This window comes from Lepisosteus platostomus, chromosome 9 (genome assembly GCF_059453375.1).
Source record: "Lepisosteus platostomus isolate fLepPlt1 chromosome 9, fLepPlt1.hap1, whole genome shotgun sequence".
NCBI lineage: Eukaryota > Metazoa > Chordata > Actinopteri > Semionotiformes > Lepisosteidae > Lepisosteus > Lepisosteus platostomus.
The window spans coordinates 50,493,911-50,508,106 of record NC_142619.1 but is presented as its reverse complement, the minus strand read 5'-3'; the positions used below and the strand labels follow the sequence as shown (position 1 = coordinate 50,508,106).

General features: G+C 36.5%; 1 protein-coding gene across 2 annotated transcripts in view; it reads right to left on the bottom strand.

The window, feature by feature from the left end:
* Window positions 1–2,580: 2,580 nt before the first annotated feature.
* Window positions 2,581–14,196, bottom strand: part of met (MET proto-oncogene, receptor tyrosine kinase) — a 45,766-nt gene continuing 34,150 nt past the window's right edge. For both annotated transcript variants that reach the window (XM_088645438.1, XM_088645439.1), the window contains exons 12-21: window positions 13,783–13,929; window positions 12,261–12,417; window positions 11,384–11,524; window positions 10,896–11,126; window positions 9,860–9,940; window positions 8,601–8,782; window positions 6,516–6,625; window positions 5,881–6,046; window positions 4,593–4,729; window positions 2,581–3,937 (exon numbers count right to left, since the gene is read on the bottom strand). In XM_088645438.1, the coding sequence (XP_088501564.1) occupies window positions 3,727–3,937; window positions 4,593–4,729; window positions 5,881–6,046; window positions 6,516–6,625; window positions 8,601–8,782; window positions 9,860–9,940; window positions 10,896–11,126; window positions 11,384–11,524; window positions 12,261–12,417; window positions 13,783–13,929 (1,563 nt within the window). In that variant the 3' untranslated portion in view covers window positions 2,581–3,726. The remainder of the gene's footprint in view (window positions 3,938–4,592; window positions 4,730–5,880; window positions 6,047–6,515; window positions 6,626–8,600; window positions 8,783–9,859; window positions 9,941–10,895; window positions 11,127–11,383; window positions 11,525–12,260; window positions 12,418–13,782; window positions 13,930–14,196) is intronic.

The window sequence follows — 14,196 nt, the reverse complement described above, 5'->3', positions numbered from 1 at the left end:
GGCACAAACATGCACGAGCAGCCTGTATCATCAAGTTATCCTGGAAAGTTTTGTGGAGCGCATGCGCATTACGTAAAGGGGATACAAATTTAGAAGTGATGAGAAAATATACTGATCCTTGTGTAGCACCATCATGCTTTGTCGGCAACCATGCTAAGTATCCTAGATCTCTTCCTGCCAGTACTCTACCACCATTGCACACTCCTTAATATCCCTGGTCATCTATATCTGCAGATTACACTATAGGACTTTCTCAATTCTTGGTTGTTCCGCGTTGTTTTACTTGTAGTTGACTCATTCTTGAAGACAGCCCATTTTGTTCCCTTGCTCAAAGCCACGTGGTTGAAGCCAATATTTTGGTTTCCTTCAAGAAACAGCCACTTGACAGCTTTAGATCAATAAGCTACCAACTTCCCAATGGACCAGATGTAAACATTCCGATGTTCTTATATGTATAAGTTCTTATATGTATATGTAGAAGTAATGCTCTTTCTGTCTTTATTAGCAGTGGTTTCCTTTTGTCCCACAGGCAAGTAGACTTCTGAAGATCACAAACCGCCAATTTGTCTGTGACGTACACAGGAAATGGCTTTTATGCATTGCGTCTTACTGTATATCGTCTCTTGAATTCAGATTTATTTCCTATTCCATCAATTTTCTTAACTTACAAGTCTGATTTTTTTAAGATTGAGGTTCTGTAGTTGTTTCCAATTCTACCTACACACGCATGTATATCAATTTTGTCTGTACAATCAGGCCTTGAGTCTATGAAATTTCATATTAAAAGTGACACTCCCACTAGCTACATGATTCTTTTTCATTATTTCTACTTGTAACAGCAATAATGACAATTCATATTGGAATACAATGTGCATGTATAAATAAACCATAAATAATGATGTACAGTATTGCAGTATGCATTACCTCAAAAAGAAAATCATATATACCATCCTTAAATAAATAAAACCTTTTATAGAACTAGTTTTCAGTTGTTTAATGTGAATTAAACTGTCATACGTTTCACAGACTTCTCTGATACAGCTATTTTGAGGGTTTGCTGTGAATGCAAGTTTGCAAGTTTGAGGATTCAAAACGAAAGCACACTATATACTACACTTTATTCCGCCCCCTTTGTGAAATTGTAGTCGGCGATAAGGTGCGATAATAATAATAATAATAATAATAATAATAATAATAATAATAATAATAATAATAATAATAATAATTATTATTATTATTATTATTGCTTACCCTTATATAGCGAAAATGGTTATAGTAATTAAATCTTTAATAAAAAATAACGTATGGAATACCAATTTCCTGCAAACTAAATGTTAAAATGTTAATATCATACAATTCATAGATCATTTTATACATGACGCTTTTACTTAAAAAAATGTGCCACCACGTGCTATTTTATGAAGCGAGAAAAGTTCACGGTTTTAGTTGTAGAAACGACTCCGGGCCACAAGAGGGCGTCGACGCAGCGTAAAAAAACGGGACGTTGGCGTTTCAAGGAAAACATTTAGCTGTAAATAAAATGTGTTAAAATTTTAAATTACAACAAACATACTTTACAGGAATGTTAGTCAGTACAGTTTTACACTACACTGAGAGTACATATATGTTCGAACAGACGTTATGAAACTCACACCTCAGGGTTTGTACATTATCATCTTGGCGCGCAATAGATCATGTTGACTAATATGGAAGGTATGACGGTAAAGGACGCTGATTTGAGAAATATGCCAAGTGATTAGGTACAAAAGCAATGTTAAGCAAGTGAATCACTGCATGCCTTGAATGTAACCTTTGTTCCAAAAATTTACAAATGGCAAAGGCAGGTCTTAGTGTAAGACAGGATGGTCTTCAGCTGTAAATAAATGTGAACAGGTGCACTGCTGTAAAAACTATTAAAAAGAAATGCCATTTGCAAACCAACTCAACTGTTTACTAAAAGAGAAACACTTCACAAATGGGAATCAAGGAATATTGAATTAAAAAACAGATGTGTCTTAGATTCCTCCTCTGCTCAATGTAATCCTTACATTTTGTTGTAATAGTAATTAACCTGATTCTATATGGTCTTATAGTGTGTCCAATTTTTTTATAATTACAAAACCATTTGCAGTTTTTATGAATTTTTAATTCTTTGTACACATACAGCGTGTGCTATTTTTGATTCTTTATGAACTGGAATTATGTTTAAAGTTGTATTCATTCATGTTGTTTTCCCCTTGGATAGTAGTGTCTGCCTAACATCTTCATCATCATTATCATTAATATATAAACATAATTCATTATGCTGAAACTTCATACCTGTGTGGAAATGAAAACATAGAGTGTTCACCAACATTATTTATATAAAACAATTACAAATACAAAAAAAAGACAACAATGAAAATAAAGTTTCACCTGTCCAGCTCATCCGCTTGAAAGTGCTCTGAATGAAACCAGAACCTGATAACTCTTGTTAAAAGTGTGGGCTCATTTTTGTAGACCAAAAAAAAAAATCCCTATTTCTATAAATAATTTTATTGGTTACTCAATATATTCGAGGCACAGTCCATCATGACACAGTTATTATATCATCAACAAAATCTCATTTTTATTATAGTTTTATTTCAGCAAGACATACCGAGAACATAGTATCATAACATGTACCATTATTTGTAATAATTTCCAAAGTGGGGTAATGTGTATATATACACACATACATCCACATATTTCAACAGGACACAACTTGACAAATATTTCAGTGCATTCATTTATACAGTATTTACACAAGCACTGGATTTGTAATAGTCAACATACTGTATGTAACAATTATATGTACCACGGCTTGAAATTGCCCATGATGTTCCTGTGGATTGATAGAAGATTTTAAATATATTCTTTATCTTTCTATAAAAAAATATAGTACTTCCAGAGTGTAAACAAATATTAAAACCTACTGATCACTACTGAGCTACACAAAACAGCAGCAAGCCCAAAACACAAACTACAAAGGACAAGAATGCCAATACTTTCCACAGGAACACATACTGTACATTGAAAGTCACCAATTACTATATACACAACAGGACTTAATTTCTGTTAGTAGTACATAAAATATCCAGTGTACTGCTTCTCATTTAGCTGTGAACTGTGCCACAAATCTATGCCATCTGCATGAAAGTACTATAATTTTCCACTCTGTACTAAAGAATAGAAGGACCAAACATTTGAAGATATATGCAACATACCATGTTTTAATAGTATTTGGGCTCGAGTGTGAAATAATTAGGCTGAAGAGAAAAACAACTCTGGTTGGGTGCCCCAGCAAATGCATTAAGCTTTGAACATCCTCAGTAGTATGCGTTTAATTCAGAAACGCCTCAATGATAATGAGTCCCAATCCATGTTGCTCTTGGCGGTAGGTTTGATCCTTATCCATGACTAGGGGCTGGAGTGTGGAAAAACAGTGGACATCTATGAATCTTGTTTTTGGACTACGGCCCCTGGTAGCTGTCCCAGATCCGTTCGGGATCGACTCCGTGGAGTAAGCTGTCATGAGAAGGATGACTGTATTCTTGTAGTTTTGCTTCTGTAGGATAAATCCGTCATATCTCTGTGTGCATCGGACCAGGACAGTCGTGACCACAAGAGCAGTGGCATCTTTTCATTTGACATTTTTTCTCAAGGCGTCATACAGTGCATCATTATTGTGTGCAAAAGACTCTTGCCTCATGTGCAGCATTCCCGGTCCAGGCTGGACTGGGAGGAGATGAGGGAAGGGTAGGGCGTGAGTCTGTCGATGTTAACGTACGTTGTGTTCAGCAGGATGTAATGCTCTCCGCAAAAACTCGAGAAAATGGAAGAGATCCTAGCAACCAGTTCTGAAAAAGTTGGTCGGCGTTCTGGTTTAGGGTGCCAACATTCAATCATCACATTGTACCTGTAAAAGGAAAAAAACAACATCAGAAAGCACTGTTTATATCATAATATCAAGTCAAATAATATGTAGATGTTATTTTTTTTAAAAATACTTCTCCTACAGTATGTTTACAATTTAACATCCTGACTTAATTACTGATATTTTTAAGTGCTCTGAAAAACATTCAAAAAAAGAAAAAATTATGTCTGATCAAAATTATTAGGAAATCTTATGTTATATGTTTAACATGGATTTCTAAAACAGACTTTCATGAAATACACTGTTGCCATATAAGAGCATAAGAAAGGTTACACAATGAGAGGAGCCCATCTAGCTTGTTAGTGTAGTTAATTGATCCAAATATCTCATCAAGACATTTCTTTGAGAAAGCCAGGGTGTCAGCTTCAACCACATGCTTTGCTCCACACTCCCTCAACCCTGATCTTTACTCTCAGAATCCATATTTATTTGCTGATGGTGTTGTAAGATTAACGTGTGCTAAATTCCTAAACTCTTTGTCAAAATGTAAACGCCCCCATTTATTGCCTGCAGTGCACCTAAAGTACCTGATTTCCTAATTTCAATCACACATTTCTCAGTACATTCCAAGCAGGAAAGGCACACAACAATGGCCCATCCTATCTTCCCTGCAGAAGACATACAGTACTGTACTTACAGTGAGTCAGGGCAGAACTCCGGCTGCAGCAGCCTTCTGCCCTGCAGTAAGAAGACAGTGATGTCAAAGGAGTTGATGTCGGAATAAGGAGGGGCTCCTCTGGTCATCAGCTCCCACAGAAGCACTCCAAAAGACCACTGCATGTGTCCAAAATAAAAGAAAAACAAGAAACATCATTCTCATATGTGAATAAATATGAGATTCTTGTTTATGAAGTAGTAAGGGTCAGAAACTGCACCAGCAATGAAATTTACTTCAAAATCAAACATTCATAGTCATTTCTGGGAAGCTTAGGGCATACACAGATAAACATGATTGGGTTCATGGAACCTAATCCAAAAGTTTAACAATAAACTAGTATTTGTGCAGTAAGCTGAAGAAGTGACTCACTGCTCATGTATAAAGTACTGTTCTCAGCATTACATGACGTTTCACATACCATTGGAATCTAGGTTCTTTCAGACCTAGAGGTTAAACTCTCATAGCATTTCAACCACATACTGTATAAGCATTCGTGTCTCACCAATAATTAAACTGCTCCAGAGTTAACATAGTTTTATTGATTACTTATTACTTCTTCCTGCCACCTAATAAACAAAATGCAAACCAGCTGTTAATTCACTCAAAAATGAATTTTGCACAAGCTCTTTGACTCTTATCCTTCGCCTCCTGGGGCTAAGGAATGGATTATTTGTGAATGAAAATATTCAGCTTTGGATCAATATATTTTGGGGGAGGATATGCCCTTGCTTAAATAAGGTTAGAATATTAAGTTGTTAAGTAACAGCACTATACACGGAAAATTGGTATAGTTAAAATGTTTTATAAATGTTTAATATACATTCATAAAGGATTTAACACAGATGCCACATAATAAAGTAGTTTTTTTTTTCGTGGGAGATATAATGGTATTAGCTATAGCAGCATCAGGTTGAGTAAAACAAGGGTTGTACAACAAGGTCTTTTTAATCTTTCTCACAACATTTACAAACGTGGCATTTCATTAATTAGAATTATTTATAAATAATTTAACCTCACAATACAACAAGTACAGAACCAGAACATTAATTAGTGTTCTTTTAGCTCAGCTGTTAATGTACCTAAATGTACTGATTTGGTGAAATCCATATTTGGCTTTATTTGGATTTGATTGAAGCATTACATCCTAAGGTTATTGTGTCTCTACATTAAAATGTCTAAGAAAATAACTGCAACCTATACTTTAGGATAAAGTATAAGTTCAACAAGACAAAATTTGAAATGAAAGCATAGGAACTGCTGCTCATACCACATCCGACTTTGTCGTAAATTTGTGAGTCTGTAAGCTCTCCAATGCCATCCACTTCACAGGTAATTTGACCCCACTTTTGTTGTGTACACTGTAGTATTCTTTATCATAGACATCTCTCGCAAGACCAAAATCAGCAACTTTAACTGTGTAGTTTTCGTCCAGCCTAGGAACGAAACAGATAAAAACTGTTGACTCTACGTGACAGACACGCTCCAAGGGAAGCAGAAATACACACAAAGGAAAAACACCATGCAGAGTAAAAGGAAACAGGATTAACAAGTGATAAAAAAGGGAACAGCTGCTGATGCTGAGTGTACTGTATAATTAAAGTCTTTGATCTTCTTTCAGATGTTATTACAGTGAGGTCTAGTATTCACATATTCTCTGAATATTCATACTGAATTTGCTGTGAAATAATGAGGTTTTATGTGAAATAATGAGAGTTAAAAAAAAGACCTGCACAGGAGGAAAGGTATTAAAGTCAAGAGAATTGTATCTAAATAGTATAATGTAGAATTCTGTATTCGCAGTCAAAAACAACTAGATAAAACTATAAAATACCAAAACTACAAATTCAACTGGTAAAGTCTTTTTTTTCCTCCTAACCTTTCTATTTGAAATGCCATACTTACATACAGTTCCTGGCGGCTAGATCCCTATGCACAAACTTTTTGCTGGCAAGATATTCCATGCCTTTTGCTATCTGAAGCCCAAACCCCATGAGATCCTTGACCGTTGGGTTCTGTAAAACATTGCAAATTAACAAATAAAAGCCATCATGGAAAAACAAGTCACTGTTCAAATGAAAACTTTTTTTTTGTAACTGCAACAAATTCATAGTTTCACTATTATCAAGAATATGACAATCTTTTTTATTTAGCTCAAATACAACACAACACCCCCCCCCACCTTAAAATGTAAACTACTTTTTATACATCAGGATTTATATACTAAATATTTTAATTTTATGTAAAATTTTCAGCATGGGTGATTTCTAGAAATGTAGATATGATGTAGGTGACTTTATTCAACATGTTTACATTTGTCATCAACAGCACTGATCTGTGACAGGTGTGACCACCATTAGACCGATTCCATTTTATAACATTCCGTCTCATTCCTCTCAAAAGAGCCTGGACAAGTACAGCAGCTCTAAATGCCACACATCACATCATCCCAACTCATTCCACAAGTGTTCAATACGATTTAAGCAATACAACACAGCATCACATGGGCACACAAATTTGCCCTCTCTAGAACCTGGAATCAGACATGGGAGTTCAAGGCCAGGACACCTCCAGTTCTGACCCAAAACTACAATCAAGAGTCTCAAGAGACTGTGAGACGAGAAACGGTTTGCTGTCACCCTGGAGCTAAAGTGACTGATTTGGTCCACTGACAGTTGTCAGTTGTTGTTGTCCATGTGGGCACAAATGACATTGGGATAAACAGCACAGCTCATTCAAGCAACTTGACAAAGAACTGGAGAACAGAACTAAATCAGGCATTTTATGCAAGGATATATGATTAAAAGTGTTGAATCGGAATCAATGGATGGTATATTAAAATTGCATAATGCACTCATAAGGCCCCACTAGAGTATTGTGTACAATTGTGGTCACCATGTTACAGAAAAGACATAACTGTTCTGGATTTCAGAGAAGAATTAAGTGAATAGCAGCCATCTACTGTACATTCTGGGGCTTAAGAGAATATCAGTGGGCACATATACTGTACGAAGGAGCCTTGAACAGAGAAGACAAGGAGGGGATCTGATACAAGTACTCAAAATCCTTAAAGGCACTGACAAAGTCAACCCATCATTGGATATCTTCATAATGAACAGTGAAACTGTGTACAAGTGCATTTAAAACCAAGAATACTTCTTTGCCCAGAGGGGTGTGGGAATATGGAACAATCTACCCAGCCATGTTGTTGAAGCCAAAACCCTGGTAACTTTCAAGAAACGGCTGGATGAGATCCATGGTTCAATTAACGATTGATTATCAAATGGGCTAGATGGGCAGAACAGCCACCTCTCATATGTCAAATTCCCTAACATTCTCAAGTCTGATGACTAGGGCATCAATGGTACTTTATATCTGTCACATTCTCATTTCATAAGAAAGCTGTTGTCACATGAGCTCATATCAGGATGAGCCTTTACGAATGGCAGCCATTAAACCAGCCAAGAAGGTGCTCCGGCAGATTGGTATATTGTTTTCTTGCTGTAGTTTTCTTTCTTGATTTTCACCACACTCGATATTCACCAAGTTAATGATCTCATCTCCTGAGCCCAATCAACCCCTTCTCTAAGAGAGAGATTTAGTGTTTGAAGATTAGAATGGAGAGCTGCTTCAGTGCGCGAGATGCAATGGAACAAGGAGGGGTTAATTCCATGCAGATCGGAATGAGGCTCATCCGCTGAAATATTGAGTGTTTCATTCCTTCCTTTTACTTTTCAGCATGTAATTAGCTTCTGCTTCTAGCAATTTAGAGCTCATACAAAAAGCAAAAGTGGTCCAAGCTATTCCAGCAGATTGCAGTTGAACATGTGGCAGTCAATCAAGAAAAAAAGACACCAATCAATATCCACAATCTATATATCTATTACTTTTATAAAAACACTATTTGTGATATGTCTATTTCATAGCTCAATATTCATATATCGATTCTTTTCCAAACCGCTTTTCAGTTTTACAATGGACGGTACTTACATGACTCTCATCCCTGATGAAGTTCCTAAGGTCACCATGTTTCATGTAGGGCAGTACAACTAAAGGAGACCCTTCACTTGGAAGACAGATGCCCAGCAGTGAGAGAACATTAGGATGGCTGAAATCTTTCATGATGATTCCTTCTTTGAGAAACTGAGATACTTCCTCAATGTCTGTAATTCCTAATCAAGACAAAGCAAAAAAAAAAAAAGTGATCCCTTCTTATCTGTAAAATCCACAAAAAGCAACCAAATTATTTCCCTCCTCTAGAAAAGGAACCATCAGCAGACAAAAGACCGGTAATTCTGGTAATTAATTAAATCAGCTCCAAGCTGCATTTTGTCCTTAATCTGATACAGTATGTCTTCGTGAAGCTTCGTCCAAAAAGGCAACTACATTACTGAAATGTCCATAGAGTAAATAAAAAGTGATGCTATATTTTACATCCTAGCCTTAATGTGTTAATCCTGCATAGAAAACAATTTCGGTGAACTGTAGGTGTTAATATTTCACTGCATGACAACTAGAAAAATGTCACAAGAAGCACGAAAATGGAGATGCATTCAAAACTACTAACAAAACAATCTGCATATGAGACAAACAGCAAAATAATATTATGGCCTTATTTACCTAACCAGGTATGATAACTGTATTAACACTTCAACAAGTGGCACATTTTATACTAAACACTATGCAGAAAAACCACTCAAAACAGACATAAACTGCTTTGCACCCTAATTCTTGTAAATCGTGTCACATCTAATCTATGACCCTTTTAAAGTATATAGTATCTTTATTTATAAAAATCCATGTGAGCTGAAAATATATATTTTTTATTTGGACATAAGGTCAACATAGAAAGTAAACTACAAATAAAAAAAACACCTTTTCACTAATTACAAATACAGATGAAGTGCAATATCTTCTAACATGGAGAAATAATAATAAAGGATAGAAGGGAAGGCATGCCAGTTTAAAGCCCACAGACAAAACTAAACTATTTGCTTTATGAAGCACCATCCAAGAGAAATGGCAACATAAATCCTAGTGCTAGAAGTGGCATGTTATATAATTATAATAAATCATAATGTAATATCCATGGAAAATAGGACATTTGTCATGCAGCTCGCTTTTTTTCTCCGCAAGCACCACCACACACAATTAAAGAAAATGTAAATACATTAGCCATGGGGGTTGTGTATAGACTAATCAATTTCAGCTCTGCTATAAATATGAACATTTTTCAATCTGTTACTTACTGTTAAGAGATTTTACTGCACAATGAAGTTTCAGGCCCTCTTTATCCAATAGAGTTCCATGAAAAACACAACCAAAGTGCCCTGTTTCCCAAAAAGACAAAAAGGCCAACATTACCCAGTTTGAAAATACATTTTCTGTTCTTATAACAGCATGAGCCGTTGTGGGTTATACCATCAAAGCAGCATCGAACAATAACGAAAACTGACATCAAAAGACTAGAGCTAATTTCCCTGTCCACATCTTATAAAGAATATATATTTTATAATGCTGAAATAGAAGGAAGAGCTACAGTATGGCATTATTTTTAATTCTAAAAAAACATTACATGCTTTTGAGTTTTCAACTGAAACTTTAACACAGGACAACGTAACATGTTGTGTACACAGCTGGCATATTGGGACCTTATTATATAGCAACAAAAAATCTTCATGCACACCGATAATGAAAAATGTAATAATTATTTGGCTCATGTCCTATCACATTCTTCCAGACGACAGTGGGTCAGGATTAACAACTCGCATAGTTCAGAAGCTCAATAATGGGATAGAAAATTGAAATGTGAACGACATATCATCCAAATCCCTTCAGATATGAACCTGTACACATTTGTATTTTTTAATTGCAGCAGGAGGCAGAAAAAGACTGCTTTTGTTAATACAGAGAGAACAGAATTCTTGATGTTCACATCTGAAGGTCAAATGAAATGTCAGGTACCACCACGTAGTAACACCATGTGAGCAATTTATTTGTCAAGTATAAACAATTTAAATCAATTTGGAAAGCAACAGTTCCAGGGACACAAGTTGAAATCCTAAGAAATCAACCCATGACAAAAGTCAGAGTCAGGAGCAGAAAACTTAATTATTAACAAATTTCTTTACGTATTGTTTTTTTTCTGACTCAAGGCGGCAGCCCTTAAACTACTTTCTCCTAGGGTTTGGGTAGTAGTGTAATGAGATTTTTTTTAAATAAGACAATACCCCGATCTGTGTGTCAAGTCTCACTAGGATTGCAGGAATAGTTTATGGCACTTGCCTCTTCCTATGACTTCATTAAGGTGCAGGAGAAGGTCATCCCGGGCTATGACCACGTGCTGAACTTCCTTCAGGAGCTCGGGGTTGAGGCTGCTAATGTCGATGTGAACAGAGGAAGGAAGCAGAGGGGTGGCTAGATCCGTCTCTCCGCTGGACAGAATCGGGGACATGTCTGAGTGGGGGTACGAGGGCAGCCTGCAGGACTCGGTCTGGGACAGAGTCTGACTCTGATCTAGAATACAATTGCCAGCGGTGTCAGAAAAAACATGATTACCATCTTGCTTTTTAAGAAACAATGTGATTAATGAAAAACATGTTACATAAAAAAAATATCCACGATATGATCAAGTCTCCTAGTAAATGCAATGTTTCCTTCTTCTTAAAAATATTCCACAGAATAAAAAAAAAGACAGAAGGGGAATGGTGAAGTACTGTACTGACAAATTTCACGCACATTCAAGAGCACGCAGTAATAAAACAATACCATACCCTCAAGCAAAGTAGTTCTGTAATCAACAGATTCATGGGAAACCATTTCATTTGTTGGGCTGACACTCCTTGCATTAGCCAACATTTCCAAGTGTGGAGTATGGGATCTCCCGTTATACCAAACCATTCCCTCATCTAAATCTACAATCAGACAGAAAGGAAAGGAGGCCGTTTACACAAAATGACATTTTTCACATTGCATTCAAGCTTTCCGATTTATTTAGAACACTTTCTTGCAAGAAATGACTGTTTCGGTGCCGAACCAACAGAATGGATGATGATTTCTGAGACTCCGCTTGCAAATATAAAAATAAATGTTCTGCCACAGTATGCCGGACATGCAAAACTCAAACAAAACAATTTGAAATGCATCACTTTCATTAACACGTCAGGATGAAGTTAATCACAGTATCCGTCTCTTCAGAGCCTCCATGTGTAACATACTGTAGCGTTGTTTAAATATGGCTACATTATTTAACTCAAGTTGAATCAGCCTCTAAAGGCATTTCTAATACAGTATGATTGAGAACACATTTAAAAAATATGTAACTGCCTTCAACCACATACACGACGGTATACATTATATGCAAAGAAATATTAAAAATGATTTAAATACAGAACCAACAGAATTTGTCACATTTGTAATGTCTTACTCTACACTGATTATTTTAATTGTATGCATTTTTGTATATATATATTTTGTATATAATTGTATTATGTATATATACTTTTTGAGTACACGTTATAAACTCCAGGATGCAAATAATGGCTCATTTACATATATTACCATATTACCATAATATACGGACCTACTGTATATCAATGTCAAGAAAAACATTTAAAAACAGGTGATAAGTCCTAAAGTCTCATATTTTACCTTCAATATGTTTCTTTTTCCTCATCCACATGAAGAGACCCAACACCACAAGGAGCAGGATGCTTACTGAAGTCACACCTCCTATAAGCCCAGTATAGTCCTGCTCCTGGGCAAGCATTACTTTCCCAAGGACAACAGATGACATTGCTTGCTTCCACTAAATATAAAAAAAATACAGGAAACACACACACAAAACTCTTCAATCGGAAGTTAAGGAAAAAACGTTGCATTTAAAGAAAGAAGTGTTTTCCCCCCCATCATGACATGTTACAGAAGCAGATCTCTGAAGGTAAGGGGTTATGTGCACATAAAACCTGGAAAATGAAATTCTTCACAGCAAATTGAATCTACTGTCAGTTCAATCCCTAAAGTGACACTGATGCCTGAATTATATTCGCCATGAAGCAGAATGCACAACAAAGATAAGATTCGATAAAATATATTGTAATACGTTATCTCATATAAAAGAAAACCTTGTTAAGATCTGAACAGATTACCAATAGAGCTAATGTCAGAAGGTCTGGCTGGTTAGAATTTATGCCTAGCATAGAGGCTGTTGCCTGCTAGAAAATTGACCCTGGTGGCACATAAGTGTTTTATGTTTAAGGTGAGGGTACTTAGCATCACTCTGCAGCAGGTGCAACTGTGAACTAAACTGCCCCTTTTAAAGGATTTCCTAGGACTGTTTCAGGTTGCTTAATGAAGGCATGCACTCCACAACAAGCTCTTAACTCAGAACCCGACAAGCCTCGCCAGTCTTTGATAAGGCTGAAAACATATTCAAATGACAGAATTATAGTGTTAAATTGGCCTCCCACGGGGCTCAACTGGTAAAGACGCTTGTGTGAGAGGAGTTTGGAATCAGAAATTTGAAGTTGGCTCATGTCACTAGCCAACTGTGACCAGGATTCTCCCAGTGGCAGCTTTCAATTGGTTGAATGCAGCCAAGGGCATGGTGGGATTATTTTGGCTGGGCTCTCTTGGCTCTTGAAAAGCACCTGCGGCCTCCCCAGCTCTTTTCGGCTTGCAGTGCTGTTGTACATTCAAATCATCACCCGAAACTTAAGTACAGAGCTGTGGTGCCGGTGATATGCTAAAAAACAAGCAGTGTGAAAGGGCATCGGTTGGAGAAGCCTTGGCTACGCTTTCTCCTTCTTCCCCGTGTGCGGTCATGGGTTTTTTAAGCCGAGATGTACACAAAAAAATACTATTGCTATTGCTATTCCAAGTTGGGGGGGGTAAAACAAATAATTGTAGATCATTAAAAAAGCGATACATTCTTGTGCTTTGGTTTTCCAAATTGCAGTCTAAACAACTCAATACAGCAAGTTCATCATCAGTATTTTAACCACAATATATTTGGTCAGCATCTGTAATAATAAAGGGCCTTTTTTGTATATTGTAACACCAATATTAATGAAGGAAAAAAAAATGCACATAAAACTCTGAATTAACAATGGGCCATTGATTCCGTTATTCTGGAAATCTGACAAGTTGCGAACTAGTGAGGAGAGGTTCTTACCTCCACTTCAAGTTCATTGTTGCCTGCCTGGAGCTCCATGGGAACTGTGCACACTATTGTGTTTCCCACCAGATGGATATTCTCACAGCTCCTGTTGCTCACTTTAAGTACTTCACCTTGCACAGCCACTTTGTCCAGTTGGGGTACCTAAGAATGAGAAAAGGCTAACCTAAAAATCTGTTCTCAAAAAAGAGGGAATTGGTAGTGCTTCCATTTCAGAGAAAATGATCTGAAAATAAAGTTTTGCTAATAAGGCAGCCACCGTGAAGCCTTTTATCCTTCCAGTTTTTTCTTTTTTTTTAAAGTGTCCTGTTCTTTTAACAGAAGAAGAACACATGACTACAGGATAATGCATAGTAACTGTTTAGTGACGGCAAAATCTGAAATTCAACACTGTAAAAGTGTGTGATAACA